At 40.4% G+C, this 14,478-nt stretch overlaps 1 protein-coding gene across 3 annotated transcripts in view; it reads right to left on the bottom strand.

Moving 5' to 3' along the window:
• Positions 1-14,478, bottom strand: part of LOC122565433 (insulin receptor-like) — a 260,534-nt gene that overhangs the window by 21,311 nt on the left and 224,745 nt on the right. For 2 of the 3 annotated variants that reach the window (XM_043721409.1, XM_043721411.1), the window contains 3 exons: positions 13,080-13,115; positions 4,365-4,639; positions 1,203-1,342 (listed from right to left, as the gene is read on the bottom strand). In XM_043721409.1, coding sequence (XP_043577344.1) covers positions 1,203-1,342; positions 4,365-4,639; positions 13,080-13,115 — 451 coding nt within the window. The remainder of the gene's footprint in view (positions 1-1,202; positions 1,343-4,364; positions 4,640-13,079; positions 13,116-14,478) is intronic. The other variant, XM_043721410.1, reaches the window with a different exon arrangement.

Below are 14,478 nucleotides of genomic sequence, written 5' to 3'. Positions count from 1 at the left end.
GAGAGTGAGAGTGAGAGTGAGAGTGGGAGTGGGAGGGAGAGAGAGAGAGAGAGAGAGAACGAAACGGGGCAAGCCACAGCGTTGTCACAGTTTAATTAAATCCATTCCAATATCAAGACCATCACATCATCTGCACGTAATGGCAAAGTAAAAACATACAACAGCACTGTCTAGTTCAGACAGCTAGAAATCCTACTTCCTATAATCTATACATTATAAAAAAATCACGCATGCATTCAATTCCAGTTCAGGTTTTCTTTTGGTCACATTTTTTATTCACACTGTGATATCAATATTTGACACTGCAACTGTCTATGCAAAGACTGAAAAAGGAACTTCCATATGAAAACAGTTGTCTGTGGCATTTCAGATGTGGGCTCAGAGCAGTAAATATTGCTGTGGTCTTTCCAAAGTGTCTCTTCCCATGGGTATTGATCCTGATATTTTAAAAATCAACCATGCAGACAATCTTTTAAAGATAAGTCTCTCATGCGATGTGGGCAGGATTTAATGCCTGTCTCTAACTGCCTTTGACAAGGTAATGATGAGTCGCCTTCTCAAAAATATGCAGCCTTCGTGGTGGTGTTACACCGCAGTACTGAGAGGGAGAATATTCTGTAATTTTGACCCTCCAAGTGTGATTGAGCAAAGAGGGCATCAGTTTAAGGTTAGAGGGGAAAGAATAAAAGGGAACCTGAGGGGCAACTCTTTTACACAAAGGGTGGTACACATGTGGAATGTGCTACTGGTGGAAGTGGTTGAAGCAGGTACATGAACATTTGGACAAATACATGGATAAGAAAGAATTAGAAGGGTATGTGCCAAGTGCAGGGAAATGGGGGGAGTGTGGATGGACAGTGTGGGCCAAAGGACTTGTCTCCATGCAGTAGGACTCTATGACATGCCATTGTGCATTGGTAATAGGGAGAATGAATGCTCAAGAAGGTGCCAGTCAAATGGGATGGATTGCCCTGGATGATGCTGAGCTTCTTGTCCTGAGCTATTGGCTCAGGAGAGCATTCCATCATATTTCTGACTCATGTCTCGTATGGGTCAATCAGGCTGGTGGGAGTCAGAAAGTGAGTTAGCCACTCGAGTACCCAGCTCCCAACCTGCACTTGTAGCCATAGCATTTATTTGGCTGATCCAATCAACTTACTTATCATTACACAATAATCATGCTCAAAATGCTTCTCACTCACCTCAGAGTCTACAAGGCGCTTGTAAAGGACTTCATACAACACAATGAGACCATTCGGATTCTTTGGCTCCTCCCATTTGATGTGAACTACTTTGTCAATTACCTCGTGTGTGACTGGACCCACAATATCATCAGCATTTGCTGTAAAATAAAATAAAATAACGTAACTTAAATCAACCAATAACACAAGAAAATCAGGTGACGGTGCAAACTGAGATGTGTAATATTGGATGACTTAGATAAATAAACATGTTGCACAGCTCAGAACACCTCATATTGGAGAGATGACTAACTAACCCAAGTAATAGCAACCACCTTGAGTTTAAAACTTGTGCAATGTAGGAAAGAAGAACGAACGACTTCCATTTACCTGGGGCTTTCTGCAACCAATGGAGGTCTCAAAGCACTTTGCTGTCAATTAAACCTTCTTTACGGCGTAATTACTATTGTAATAATTGTGATCGTTCATTTGTACACTGTAAGATCCCACAAACAGTATTGTGATAATCAGTTTCTGAAATGTTGAGGGATATATATTGGCTGAGCACCCCTCTGTCTCACAGGCATTAAATCTAAACAAACCTCAAACTACTCGTCTTATCATCATCATCATTATTTGGCATAATTTTACAGCTCTTCTTCAGAAGTATGCCTTGGGACCTTTAACATCCACCTGAGGGAACAGACAGTCTCTCAGTTTACTGCCTCATCCCAAAGTCTGCACAGCTGACAGTACAGCACTCCATCAGCATTGCACTGGAGTGTTCACCTTTGTATTGCACCCAAGTTCTTGGATGTAACTTGAATGCACAAGGAGTAAAAGCAAGAATATTAAACAGAACTTACTGGACAAACTCAGCAGGTCTCACAGCACCTTATTCAGAAAACAGAGTTAACGTTTTGAGTCTAGTGACCCTTCTTCACAAAGTTCACTGGACTTGAAACAATAACTCTGTTTCTCTCTAGAGATGCTGCCAGACCTGCTGAGTTCCTCCAGCAATTTTTGTTTTTGTTAAAACTTCCAGCATCCACAGTTCTTGGTTTTTTTTTAAAAGCAGACTGAGTGCGATGAGAAACTATACATCCACTTGATTTTTTAATAAAGCACACTGCACATCTCATCTCTCAGCAGCAGATTGCCTGGTGCTCAAGGGTATACTCTGTGTCAGGTACTTGCACGGGTACAAGGGTTCAAAACATTTCGAAAACTGTATAACTGGGGGCCTGCTTCTCGCTTAACCAAACCATGAACATAGATCTCAGTACACCGCAGCTAGTATTGGCTGTGTTTTATCACTAGCCTTCACAAAGAATAACTTCACTCAGATTTACACTTCAAACATTCAGCAGCACCAGTGAAAAATGAGGGCCAATTGTTAACAGAATAGCCGACTGTATTTGAGACCTCACTCAAACATTGCCAGGTGAACTGACAGCTGTCGCTCTCTTACAGCTGTCAAGTTGTCCATAGGGTAACACCTTTAAAGTCAGAAAGTTATGAGTTCAAGTTCAGGTTCAAATCTGGAGATCTGACTGTGTGATTTAGGGTAGTGCTCCCAGTGCAGTAGTGAGCAAGTGCTGCACTGCCAGAGGTGCCCACTCATGTGGAAAAGCTTCCATGGCCACAAATAGAAGAGAAGCAGACAAGACCACCCAAGTGGTTGGGGCCAATCTCAACCAACATCACTAAACACAGGCTATTTATGTCAGTGCTGTTTGTGTCAAACCGATTCTCACGTTTGCTAGCATTTCAAATGTATTTATGTACATAAGAAATAGGTAAAGGCCATTCAGCCCTTCAAGTCTGTTCTAATGCTCAATAAGATCACAGTTGATCTGACTGCGAACTTAAGCCCTACTTTCCTGCTTGCCTCCTCATGGCCCTCAACTGAATTGTCAGTCCAAAACCTGTTCAACTCAATCCTGAATTTATTCAGAAACCCAAACCCCCACTGCTCACTGGAGCAGAGAATTCCAAACACTAAAAACCTCATCTCCATCTTGGATGGGAATCCCCTTATCCATAAATACAAGTTAATTTGTTCATTCCTCAGATGGCCAATGTAGCTTGTGCAACACAACCCAATCACTAGTGGGCTGAACTGAAAACAAATTTAACATTTCGGGTTCAGTGAACCTTCCTCAGAACAAGGAATGGGTCCTGAGGAAAGGTTATTGGACCCGAAACTTTAACTCTGATTTCTCTCTACAGATGCTGCCAAAAGTTTTTTCATCAATTTCTGTTTTTGTTTCTGATCTCCTGATTTGCAGTTCTATTGCTTTTTTTTAAAATTAACATCAGCATCAATGATAAAAATGGAACTAAGCATTCAATTAAATTCAATATTTTATATCATTGTTGACATGTCAAGGGTAAGCCCTTGCTGTTGCTAACATTGTTGACATGTCAAGGGTAAGCCCTTGCTGTGCAGGGCAATTCCTGTAAATTTTAACAGTGAGCGATACAAATGAGTGCTTTGGCTTTAATGTGTCTTATGATTATACTGCAGTTTGATTTATTCATGCACTATAATCCTCTGACCATCTTAGATTTTGTGTTGGACTAACACATCATGTCCACAAACATTAGGTTTTGAAAAGCTTTGGTCAGGGTTTGTGTCAACATTGGTCACTATAAAATGTTATTTCAACATTCCCTATACAATATGTCAACAGTTATAATGCACTTACAGTCACCTCTCACTGGATGGTTCTACATTGGAGTTCCTGACATCTCTCTTTTTCTCCCTCCATTTGATCTCCTTAGATATATATAAGTACAATCTCGTTCTGAGGAAGGGTCACTTGAGCCGAAACGTGAACTCTGATTTCTCTCCATAGATGCTGCTAGACCTTCTGAGCTTTTCCAGTAATAGCGAGTGTTGAGAAGAACCACAGGAAATGACATCACAATCCAAAGAAACCCAATCATATAAATAGAGTGCAGGAATCATGTACACTGCTTCGCCTGAGGCCCACTGAAGATGTTACCTAGTAGGGTACTGAAACGTCTGGAAATGAACCTCCCAGCTCAGCGAGCAAACCTACATCCTTTTCCAGTAATTTCCGTTTTTATTTTTCATATGTCAGTGACTGCAGACTACTCTCTTTCCTGTCACCTGAATAAAAATTGCGGGAAATCAAACATTTCTCTGTGCCCTACCTTCAGGCATGGTCCTTGCGCTGACATAAGCTGCAACACTGCATCCTCCAGTTTCCACTTCATGGTTGCACGCATGGATTTCAATGCGATATCCTGAGAAATGGCGCAAGTTGGAGATTACCAGGGACTCCTTCATCCACACCTTCTCCAAAAATTTTGGATATTCCTCCTCGGGCCATTTTGTCGCAGACACATTACTCATGGAGCTAGACGTGGTCACATCCAGAGCACTGCTGTTTGAAAAGATTCCCAGCTCTCTACGTTTTCGCGAAGGTCTAAAACCAATGACAACAAGGAGGCAGTTTTAAAACATTGCATTAACTGCTAAAAGTGAGCATAGTGAAGGCAGGGTGAGGAAGGGCAATGTAATGGCCAGACTAGTTTTAACAATTCATTCATGGAAAGAGGGTGTGATTGGCAAGACTGGCATTGATCCTTCATTGCCAGCTTCCTGGGCTATGTGAAAACAGAATGGCATGAGAGGTCACTTCAAAGGGCAATTAAGGTTCAACATATTGGTGAGAGTTTCAAATTATATATAGACCAGGTTTGGCTAAGAATAGGTTCCTTCTTAGGGAACATCAGTGAACCGGTTGGGTCTCTATAACAGCCTTATGGTCACTTTTATAAATAGGGACTGGTTTATTTTCATCTTAAGTTGAATTCAATTTCTCAGAACGTTATGGTAGAATTAGAACTATAAATCTCTGGACTGACTATACTATCATACCCAGGAAAATACAGGAAAGCATATAATTTAGTTTTGGAAGGGCAGGGAATAATGGTAAGTAGCCAGTGCAGGCACGTTGGGCTGAAAGACCTCTTTCTGGACCCTGTTAGTTCTGTGATTCTGGGTATTAACGTGACAGTATGCTATTGCTCACTGTAAGCACTGGATAACAAGTGAACGCCTGCTACCAATGGCAACCAGGACCAAATATTTGAGTCTAGTCAGTAGAAGCAGTGCAAAATCTCAGGCTACCGAGACAAGACCCAGTTTCCTCCCAGCCGGTCAGGGAATCATTGCACACTGCACACAGAAAGCAGGGAGCATGGGAATCCCTGGTTGCAGCGTCTCGTTCACTTGCCACCCTAACACACACACTTTGAAATAAAAGACAGGATTAGATTATTTTGGCTTGAATGAATTTATCACAGACCAACATTCTGCTTCATTCCCAATGCAGTTAACTTGCCCTTTTACGGGATGCCAGGCAGTGCCATTACTGCAGCTATGCCAAGTGAATGAGGTTCTTCCAGCGAGTGAGAACACAACAGCAAGGGTGCAAGCACATAAGTGGGATAAAGCAGCATGTTAAAACCTTTATACCCTGCAACAGCTTAACCTGCCAGCAGCAGTCAAAAATCAGATAATCAAATGGGATTATCTAGACATACAAATCGAGGAACTCAAAACCAAAGCATAGTTGTCTGGATATTTAGAATATTCAAGGGCAGTTTTAAACTTTCATATTAAAGTGCTATGGGGTATAGATAAAACCAGGTCACCACAACGCATTGCAACGTTATGTCCATTGGCGCAGTGTCCCCTATAAATAGGAACTATTTCGGTTTCTGGAATTTATTTAATGTTTGAGCTGCAAAAGCATGTACACATTAGCACATGTCACTGCCTCATAGATTATTGGCATGTTGCATTAAAAATGCAGCATTTAACCTTGACAGATAGATCGGGACTTTGCCAATAGCTCAAAGTCAAGCCAATAGTATTGGTGTGGACATCATTCAATTGTTTAGACCCGTGGGTCTCACCTAACACAATTCTGATGCTTTGAATAACTTCAGTGATCTAACTTGAAAAACAAATCTGCCAGGCTCTCTCTCCCAATTGCTAAACAGCAACCCTTACTGAATTGAGCACAAATATATCAAGGGAAGATTGGGTTGCTGTGGCAGGGATAGAGATTCCACCATTATCAATTTTCCTCTCTGAAGTGGAGGCGTGTAAGACTGCAAGGCTAACAGCAACACTTATCAAACGGACTGACATCAATTAGACAAGCTACAGTGAAAATTGTTCCCTTGTGCAACACTTTCACTTAGCACTGCAGGTCTAAGCACTAATGGTCCCTGGAGGACAATGTGGGATCTCAATGGCTTTGCTTGTTTCAATATCACGGATGATGAATATCCACTTAGCACGGGTACCAAAGGTGTTACATGTACAATACCAGTCAACATCAATAGCAGCTTGACTTGATTAAAAGCACCTTTTTAAAACAAAAGATTATCAAGAAGTACTAATAAAAATTTTCAGCCCTCTAGATTCAATATTGAGTTCCACAATTTTAAATCACAACCTCTGACCTGATTGTGTTCCATGTTATTTGCCGGTTTATTAATTTTTCCATCTTATTTCTCTCCCTACTCCTTTACTTGCCTTTCAGTCAGTTCAACTGTGCAGCTATTCCAGATCCTCAAATCCTTGTTCCATTACCACTTTCTTTGGCTTTGCACGATGAAGCCTTTTGTCATTTAACCTCGCCTGCTGTACGCCCTAGGACAGATCTGTCCTCTTCACAGACTTTACATCCTCCTTCCTATCACTTGTTAAAAATCTATTACATCGCTGACTTATCCTGGCTGTGATGAAAGCTCAGATGTGAAACTCTGTGGTGAAGCCTGGCACAGACTGGAGTTAAGTCCGAGTGTGGACTGCGTTTAAAGGACTGTTGTTCTGAACTTTGTATTTCTCTATTTTCTAATTTATTCCTAAGATCTGTACTACTGGACTTTTTACTTCTTTATTTTTCCTAAAAACTAGTACTGAAGAATCTGCCCCTAGGTACCTTGAACCCAAGATGATGCCATAAATGGCAACTTGTAAACTTTTCATTCAATTCAATTCAATTCTCTCCACTGATGCTGCCTGATCTGCTGAGCAATTTTTAGCATTTTTCTGTTTTCATTTCAGATTTCCCACACCCGCAATCTTTTGCATTAGTCAGAAGAATTTCGGATCAGCGTTTTTCTTTCAACAGCTCGCTGCAACCTCACACATGGGACCCACAAACTCTTAGCTTTCACCCCAGCTTTGTTGAGTTTGGTCAATTTAGTTTCAGTCGTAGAGAGGAGCACTCCCTCAGCACCCCACTGTGACGATTGTCATTCAAAAGCTTCTATGAGAAAGCACAAGAAAATCAAGGAACAAGGACAATCAAACCTGGATTTGCTGCACTTTCCATGGCTAATCAGCATTTGTAAAACCCACTTCGGTGATATACTGGAATACATCTTGTAGCATGTCCTTAGTTATAGCAACTGCAGCCATCTTATAACTATCACAGCATTCCAAAGTCAAGTAAATTCTTATTGAAAAGCAGTCATTGTTGTAACATAGGAAATCACTCCTTGCACAACTACTTTCGTGGACAAATGTGCTGTATGCGCTCCTGTATACAATGTCTTAGTTCCCACTGTCACACCCGCTGTGTATCAATACCTTTACCGGCATTATTTCTTGTATTTGCATTAATACTGGAAACTACAGAGGTAAATGGGTCACAATGTAATTACACCCTCTAAGCACAGACAGTGCTGTAACATAAGACCATATGACAAAGGAACAGAAATTAGGCCATTCGGCCCACCAAGACCTCTTCGCCATTCAATCATGTCTGATAGGTTTTTCAATCCCATTTTCCCACTTTCTCCCTGAAATCTTTGATCTGAGCAGCAATCAAGAACTCATTTATCTCGGTTTTAAACATGCTCAATGACCTGCCCTCGGTTTCTTGCCTTTCCTACCAATGGAACTATCTTCCCAAAGTCCACTCTGTCTAGGCCATTCGGTATTCTGTAAGTTTCAATCAGATTTCCAGTTTGCACCTCCCAGACCTTCAGTCTGCAGAAAAACTACTGTCCTCCAATGACATTTCCTTCCCAGACACTTAATATCATTTTGCTACAAATAAATCATATTTAAAAAAGTCCAAATACTCAGTTAAAAAACGAACAGTTTCTGATTAAAATGGCAAGCGAATTACTTCTGTGCTCCATTGCCCCTGTTCTCAGACTATGCCAAACCGGAGGTCAGCATTTCTGTTTGCCTTTCACTGAATTGCCATAAGACATTATCTGTCATTAGTATAACTTTCCTTTGAGATTTTCTTACAAAAGGTTTTCCATTCAGCAATTTGGATTTATCATTTAGCATCCTTGGCATTTGGCAAACTAATTTCTTGGGTGAGTAAGTGTTCTTTTAATGACAGGTATGTAAACGACCGTGAATTACAGTTCCTCAGACTTCTCCGTATTGAAGATTATCTGCCACCTATTTGCCAACTTCAACAACGTGCCAATATCCCTTTGAAGTTCCTCACTTCAGTTTATAATTCTCCTAAATTTTGTGTCATCTGCAGACTCTGAATTTGTCCCCTGCTCACCAAGATTTAGATCACTTACGTCTTTCAGGAAAAGCAAGGGTTCCACGACAAACCCTCCAGCTCAAAAAATACCATTAACCATTACTCTCCTGTTTATTCTCCCTCAGCCAATCTTGTATCCATGTTGCTACTGTCCCTTTTATTTTATGATCTGTAACTTTCCTCACATGTCTACAGTGTGGTACTGTATTGAACATATGAAGGGAGGAGAACTTGGAAAAGGCTTCCCTGTAAGGAGTTCAGTGACTAGGAGAAAGTAAGGACTGCAGTTGCTGGTGAGTCAGGGTCAAAAAGTGTAGCGCTGGAAAAGCACAGACGTTCAGGCAGCATCTGAGGGGCAGGGGAGCTGACATTTCGGGCATAAGCCCTTCATCAGGAATGTGACTGGGCTGATGGAGGGCTATACCCAAAACATCAACTCTCTTGCTCCTTGGATGCTGCCTGACCTGCTGTGCTTTTCCAGCAACACACTCTCAACTCTGACTCTCCAGCATCTGCAGCCCTCACTTTCTCCTCCCAATGTGTCGAATACCTCTTGGAAGCCCATGTACACCACATTAACAGTCTTCCTCTCATTAACCATTACTATTAAAGTCTTCAAAAGTCTGCAGCAACCTAGTCAGATGTGATTTTCCTTTATCAAATCCACAAAGACTTGCCCAAATCAAGTTTTTTTTTCCACGTGACTGTTAATTCTATTTCAGAAGCTTCCCCACCAAAGTTAAATTGACTGGTCTGTAATTGCTGGGCCAAACTTTTTTGAACATGCATAGTGTTTGCAATACTCCAATTCTCAGAATCCAAGGAAAACTGAAGGATTGTTACCAGCACCTCTGTAATTTGCATTCTAACTCCCTCGCTTTAAAAGGGCAAAAGACAATTATTAACAATAATACAATGCATTACACATTGTGATAAAATCTTTAATAACTTTACATTCCACTCTACCTTTAGGTACAAAAAATTACAGCCTGGACACTTCTTTGTTCTCCCAATTCGTTAAACAATTCAAAACAACACAACCATCCTGACTTGGAAATATATCACCGTTCTTTCAGTGTCACTGGGTCACAATCCTGAAACTCCCTCCCTAATGACATTGTGGGTCTACCTACAGCATGGACTGCAGTAGTTCAAGATAAAAGCTCACCACCACCTTCTCAAGGGCAACGAGGGACAGGCAATAAAGTTTTTAAAAACACAATTATTACAACACAAGATGTCCCTGCTCAAGGACACCAAATAATTATTTTGACGGAAGATTTTTCTCCAAAGCAATTCGTTAGCTGATTCCTTGCCCCAACCCAATTTAATTTTGAAATTTTCTTGCTAACATTTCTTTTATACTTCGAAGATCAATCCTCAATCTCTACCAGCAACACCCTTCATCAAGGGGGATTGTCCCAGAGCTAAGGAGCATCACTGCAGCAATCCAGAGGCATATTTTTCCTAGCTGGTCCTTATATAGGTAAATGTTTAAAAATACCATTGCTAAACCTGTCACTTCTACCAGCATGTGGCTTCTCTGCCTAGGTTCTTTTAATACATCTTTTTGGTTTTTATTTCCAAACTAACAGACAACATTCCTCACTTCTTCCAGTAAAAATATAATGAATTCTGCTGCAACTGAGGTGTTCACTAAAAACGATAATGTTACCCCTTCTGGACCATACAGGACTGAAGATAAGTGCACACTGATCTAAGCTCACTTTTAAAGCTGCCTTATTTGTCTTTGCAAAGTCTCCAAAAGTGGTGTATTTCAACATGGTACTTAAGTGAAATATACGACAGCACTCATCCAGTCTAGGTGGCATACGTAAGCAACTTAACTGCCCAATTAAAGTTCTCAACTGGTCTCCTTCATCTTTAGTTGTAGCAGCTTCATTTTGTGAGGTCATGGTCCAATTTATCAGGATTTTGTAATATTCTCGAGGTAAGACTTTTGATTCAGTTATTCCCAATTTAGTCTAATGTCTAATACTATATATTTAAAAATTCCTGAAGCTTAATTTCCAATTCCGAATTTTGTTTTAAAATCATCTACACGCATCATAAAGATACCCAAGAGCTGTCCCCTAAACCTCCACCATTGTGCATTTTAAAAAACAGCATGGGCAGCTTTTAAACTGCAGAAAAGCCAATTTTAAGAGTACAAACCTCATTTAAAAATACCACACTCAAGAGGCTTCCCTTAGGCTATATAAACATTTATTTAACTTCCACTGTGTTTGCTGTCATGTCCGTGAAAATCAAGTTCATGTTTGCACTCATATCTCAAAATTAATTGTTAGCAATGTGCCTCCCACCCAACCCAATAATCAGTGAGAAAATTTACTAAGGTCCAAGTTCAGTTCCTATTAATTTTCCTGATCCGATTTATTTTCTTTTATTAGGTTTTGTTGTTGGCTAACAAATCTGGTCAACAAAATGCAAAATGTTATTTTGTTTATCCTACACCTTTAAATCTATAGCAACTGACTTAAATTTCCTGTCAGAGTAGAGTTACTGTAAGCGGTGACAATGTCTTTCAGTATATCTTACCCAAGTATTAAACTCTCACCAATTCAGGTCTTACAGGAATTTAGATTACGTTTAAATGGTCAGAACATCTGAAATTCAGTTCTATCTAAGCAGCAAAATTACAGATTTATCATTACATGATGTCACGTTGCAGGCATTATAAAATAATGTACTAAAGTGACTCACCAAGAGCTGATAGCGACACAAAACACCTGCAGTCAATATCAACTCAAAAATAGTCAAAAGTAAACTGATAGCAGTCAGTCCAAACAAAATCCCCTCTTCAGAGGGAAAAGAAATCTTAACCCGGTTTGACTATCATACCTGTCACTTCTCTCAGCAATGCGTACTGTCTACAACATCCATTACAACAACGCACCAAAGCTCTTACAACAGCAACTTCTGAACGCTCAACCTCTAACACTGAGAAGGGGCAGGGCAGAAGGCACTTGGGGATCTACAAGTTTCCCCCTAAGCCACATGCCATCTTAACATGGAATCTTATTGGCCAGTCCTTCACTGTTACTGGATATAAATCCTGGAATTTTCTAATAGCGCTTTAGATGTCTCTAAGCATCAAGGAGCTCATCAGCACTTTCTCCAGCACAATCTAGGTTAGAGAACAAATGCTTGCCTTGCCAGCACAGCTCATATTCCATAAACAAACAAAGAAGGAAAAGAATCAGCTTAAGGGCTGTGAGTAACAATGTCACGTAACAACTCTCTTCAGGGCCTGGTCCTAAACAGCAGTCTTAAAATCACAAACAAATACAAGGCAAACCGAGAGGTGTCAATAATAGGCCAGCAGTAGCCTTCCATACAGCCTCAAAAGACAGAATGCTTTAAAATGGGGAGATAAACTTATAAGGGAAATCTAGCATTAGTCACTGCTGACTAGTTTCCCAATTACTGCTCTTCTCTTGACTCTGAAGATCTAGACCCCAGAAAGGGCCTCTCGGTTCAGAGACTGGTCAAAAGAATCACTAGAAGTACGGTCTATTTCAACAAGTTCAACAGTTTATGACGACGTCAGGCACAGGTTTGTCCTATATCCAGATTTTAGATCCTCAACCCTGTTTGTTCAAAAGGTAAAAAGATCAACTACGGAACAAAGAAGCTTAAAAACAATGTAACCATTCAAATTGGTGGGATTATTCAAGAGCATTTAGAAGTTCAGGCCCTGTTTCACTCTGTAGATTTAGAGGAACCAGTCAGGGCTCTGGTTCCTAGTCATTGACAGATTGAGCCAAAGTGACCAGGGAGGATGATTGGGCAAAGATCCATATTAGGTTCCCAAGAGGTGACCAAATTGCTAGCATGCAGAAACTAACCACTGGGTTCAATGAAGAAGAATGGCTGTCGTAGAGGGACCAAGTCTTTGGAGAAACTTGCTAACTAACAAGTGCCCAATTAAAGCCTCCAACTGATCTTTGAAAGATGTTCAGGGGCATATTTGAGCTACTTATCACTTATAATACTTGGAATTCTGGCATTCAGATAACTGGAGTCTAAACCTCTCTGTAAAAACGCAGTTAGTTGTGCAAATATCCATGACCGAAAGTAACAGTTCTCTGGTTATATTTGTGTAGAACACTGATTATTCACAGAATGAAAAGCGAAAGCAGAATTAAACGTTTTTCAAACAAAGGGGTGGTCAAAACAATTGTAATTTGATCTTTCATTTCTTTTGATTCCCCCAACTTCTAAAAATTATTACAAATTATGGACACAGCCACCTGCACACCACCCAGCATGATTTCAGAAGCACAGAGTTTAGACACTCCCTTACCTACTGTCCTTAGTACCACTCTCTTGAGGTGTAGGTCTGCAAAAGTAAAACATCCACTTAAAATGAGTTTTGTTTTGAAAATTTTGTATTGGGGTCTGTATCCTGGATGATTAAGTCTGATTTTGATGCATTGAGTTGTTTGTTGGGGAAAAAACAGGATAAAGTGTAAGGGAAATTAACCACAATTACTTGTTTTAGTAACAGCACATACTGCTGCATTCCGAGAAACCAACATTTTCACATTTTCCAGGATCTTTGAGGTACACGAGTGCCCTAGGCCTGACCTGCAGCAGCACACGCTAAGTGAATGGATGGTTTGTAAGATGTCTCACACAATCAAATCAAATTGGTTCTAATCATCGCGTGTCATGGTCAGATGAACTGTGACACGCTAAAAAAGGAGATCCTTTTAGGAGGCAAGCTTTTTGTTTCCATGTCTGGATAGTGTCTACATTTCCCCATGGTAGCTTACGCTTGAACAATCCCTGTATTGTTGGCTTCCAGCCATGGGAGCTCTGAGTTGCTCAAACTCTTGATTTAGTCTCTCCTGCTCAACTTTGGCTTAGGATCAATCTGCATTTTGGATGGTCCAAGCCATTCTCTTGGGAATGGGGAAAGCAACTAAGTAGGTGGGTATAGTATCTGGTTGGTTAAGTAATCTGTCTGACTATTCTGATTCTCAAATTGTAGTGTACATACACATGCACTAACTACTTTGAATTAGCACAGACAACTGAGAAAAGCACTATGAATCCAAATTGACTTAATCTTATGGCAATTTTTTCTCCTGTGTAACTGGGTTGCTAACTTTCCCTCAGCTGACTGTTAAAAATGCATTTTAAGTCTGAAATGTAGCAAACAGGAACTCTGTTTTAAACTGAATTGCTGGCAATGGTGAAAAAAAAGTGTTGAAACCGAACCCTGTAGAATTGCTGCAATATTGGCTTACTGACACAAGAGGGCAGAGTAACACCAGTAACAAACCAATTCTGAACAGTGAGCAGAGCATATCCAATGGTGACATCCAACTAATCCTCAAAGAACAAAGGATTAGCAAATAAAATATTAATGTCATAATAAGTAAAATGATAAAGGTCTTCCTAGAGCATATTTCCCTACGTAAAGGGAGCAGGCTATTCTGGACCTAGTGCTATGTAATGAACCAGACTTTATAAAAAATCTTAAAGTAAGGGAACACTTAGGAAGAAGCGATCATAATATGGTAGAGTTCAGTCTGCAGTTTGAAAGAGAGAAGGCAAAATCGGATGTAATGGTGTTACAGTGAAATAAAGGTAATTATGAGGGCATGAGAGAGGAACTGACAAAAATAGACTGGAAGCAGAGCCTAGCAGGGAAGACAGTAGAGCAAAAATGGCAGGAGTTTGTGGGTAAAATTGAG

The sequence above is a fragment of the Chiloscyllium plagiosum genome, chromosome 31, assembly GCF_004010195.1.
Source record: "Chiloscyllium plagiosum isolate BGI_BamShark_2017 chromosome 31, ASM401019v2, whole genome shotgun sequence".
NCBI classification, from domain to species: domain Eukaryota; kingdom Metazoa; phylum Chordata; class Chondrichthyes; order Orectolobiformes; family Hemiscylliidae; genus Chiloscyllium; species Chiloscyllium plagiosum.
Note: the sequence above shows the minus strand (reverse complement) of the source record. Positions and strands in the feature narration are given on the sequence as shown.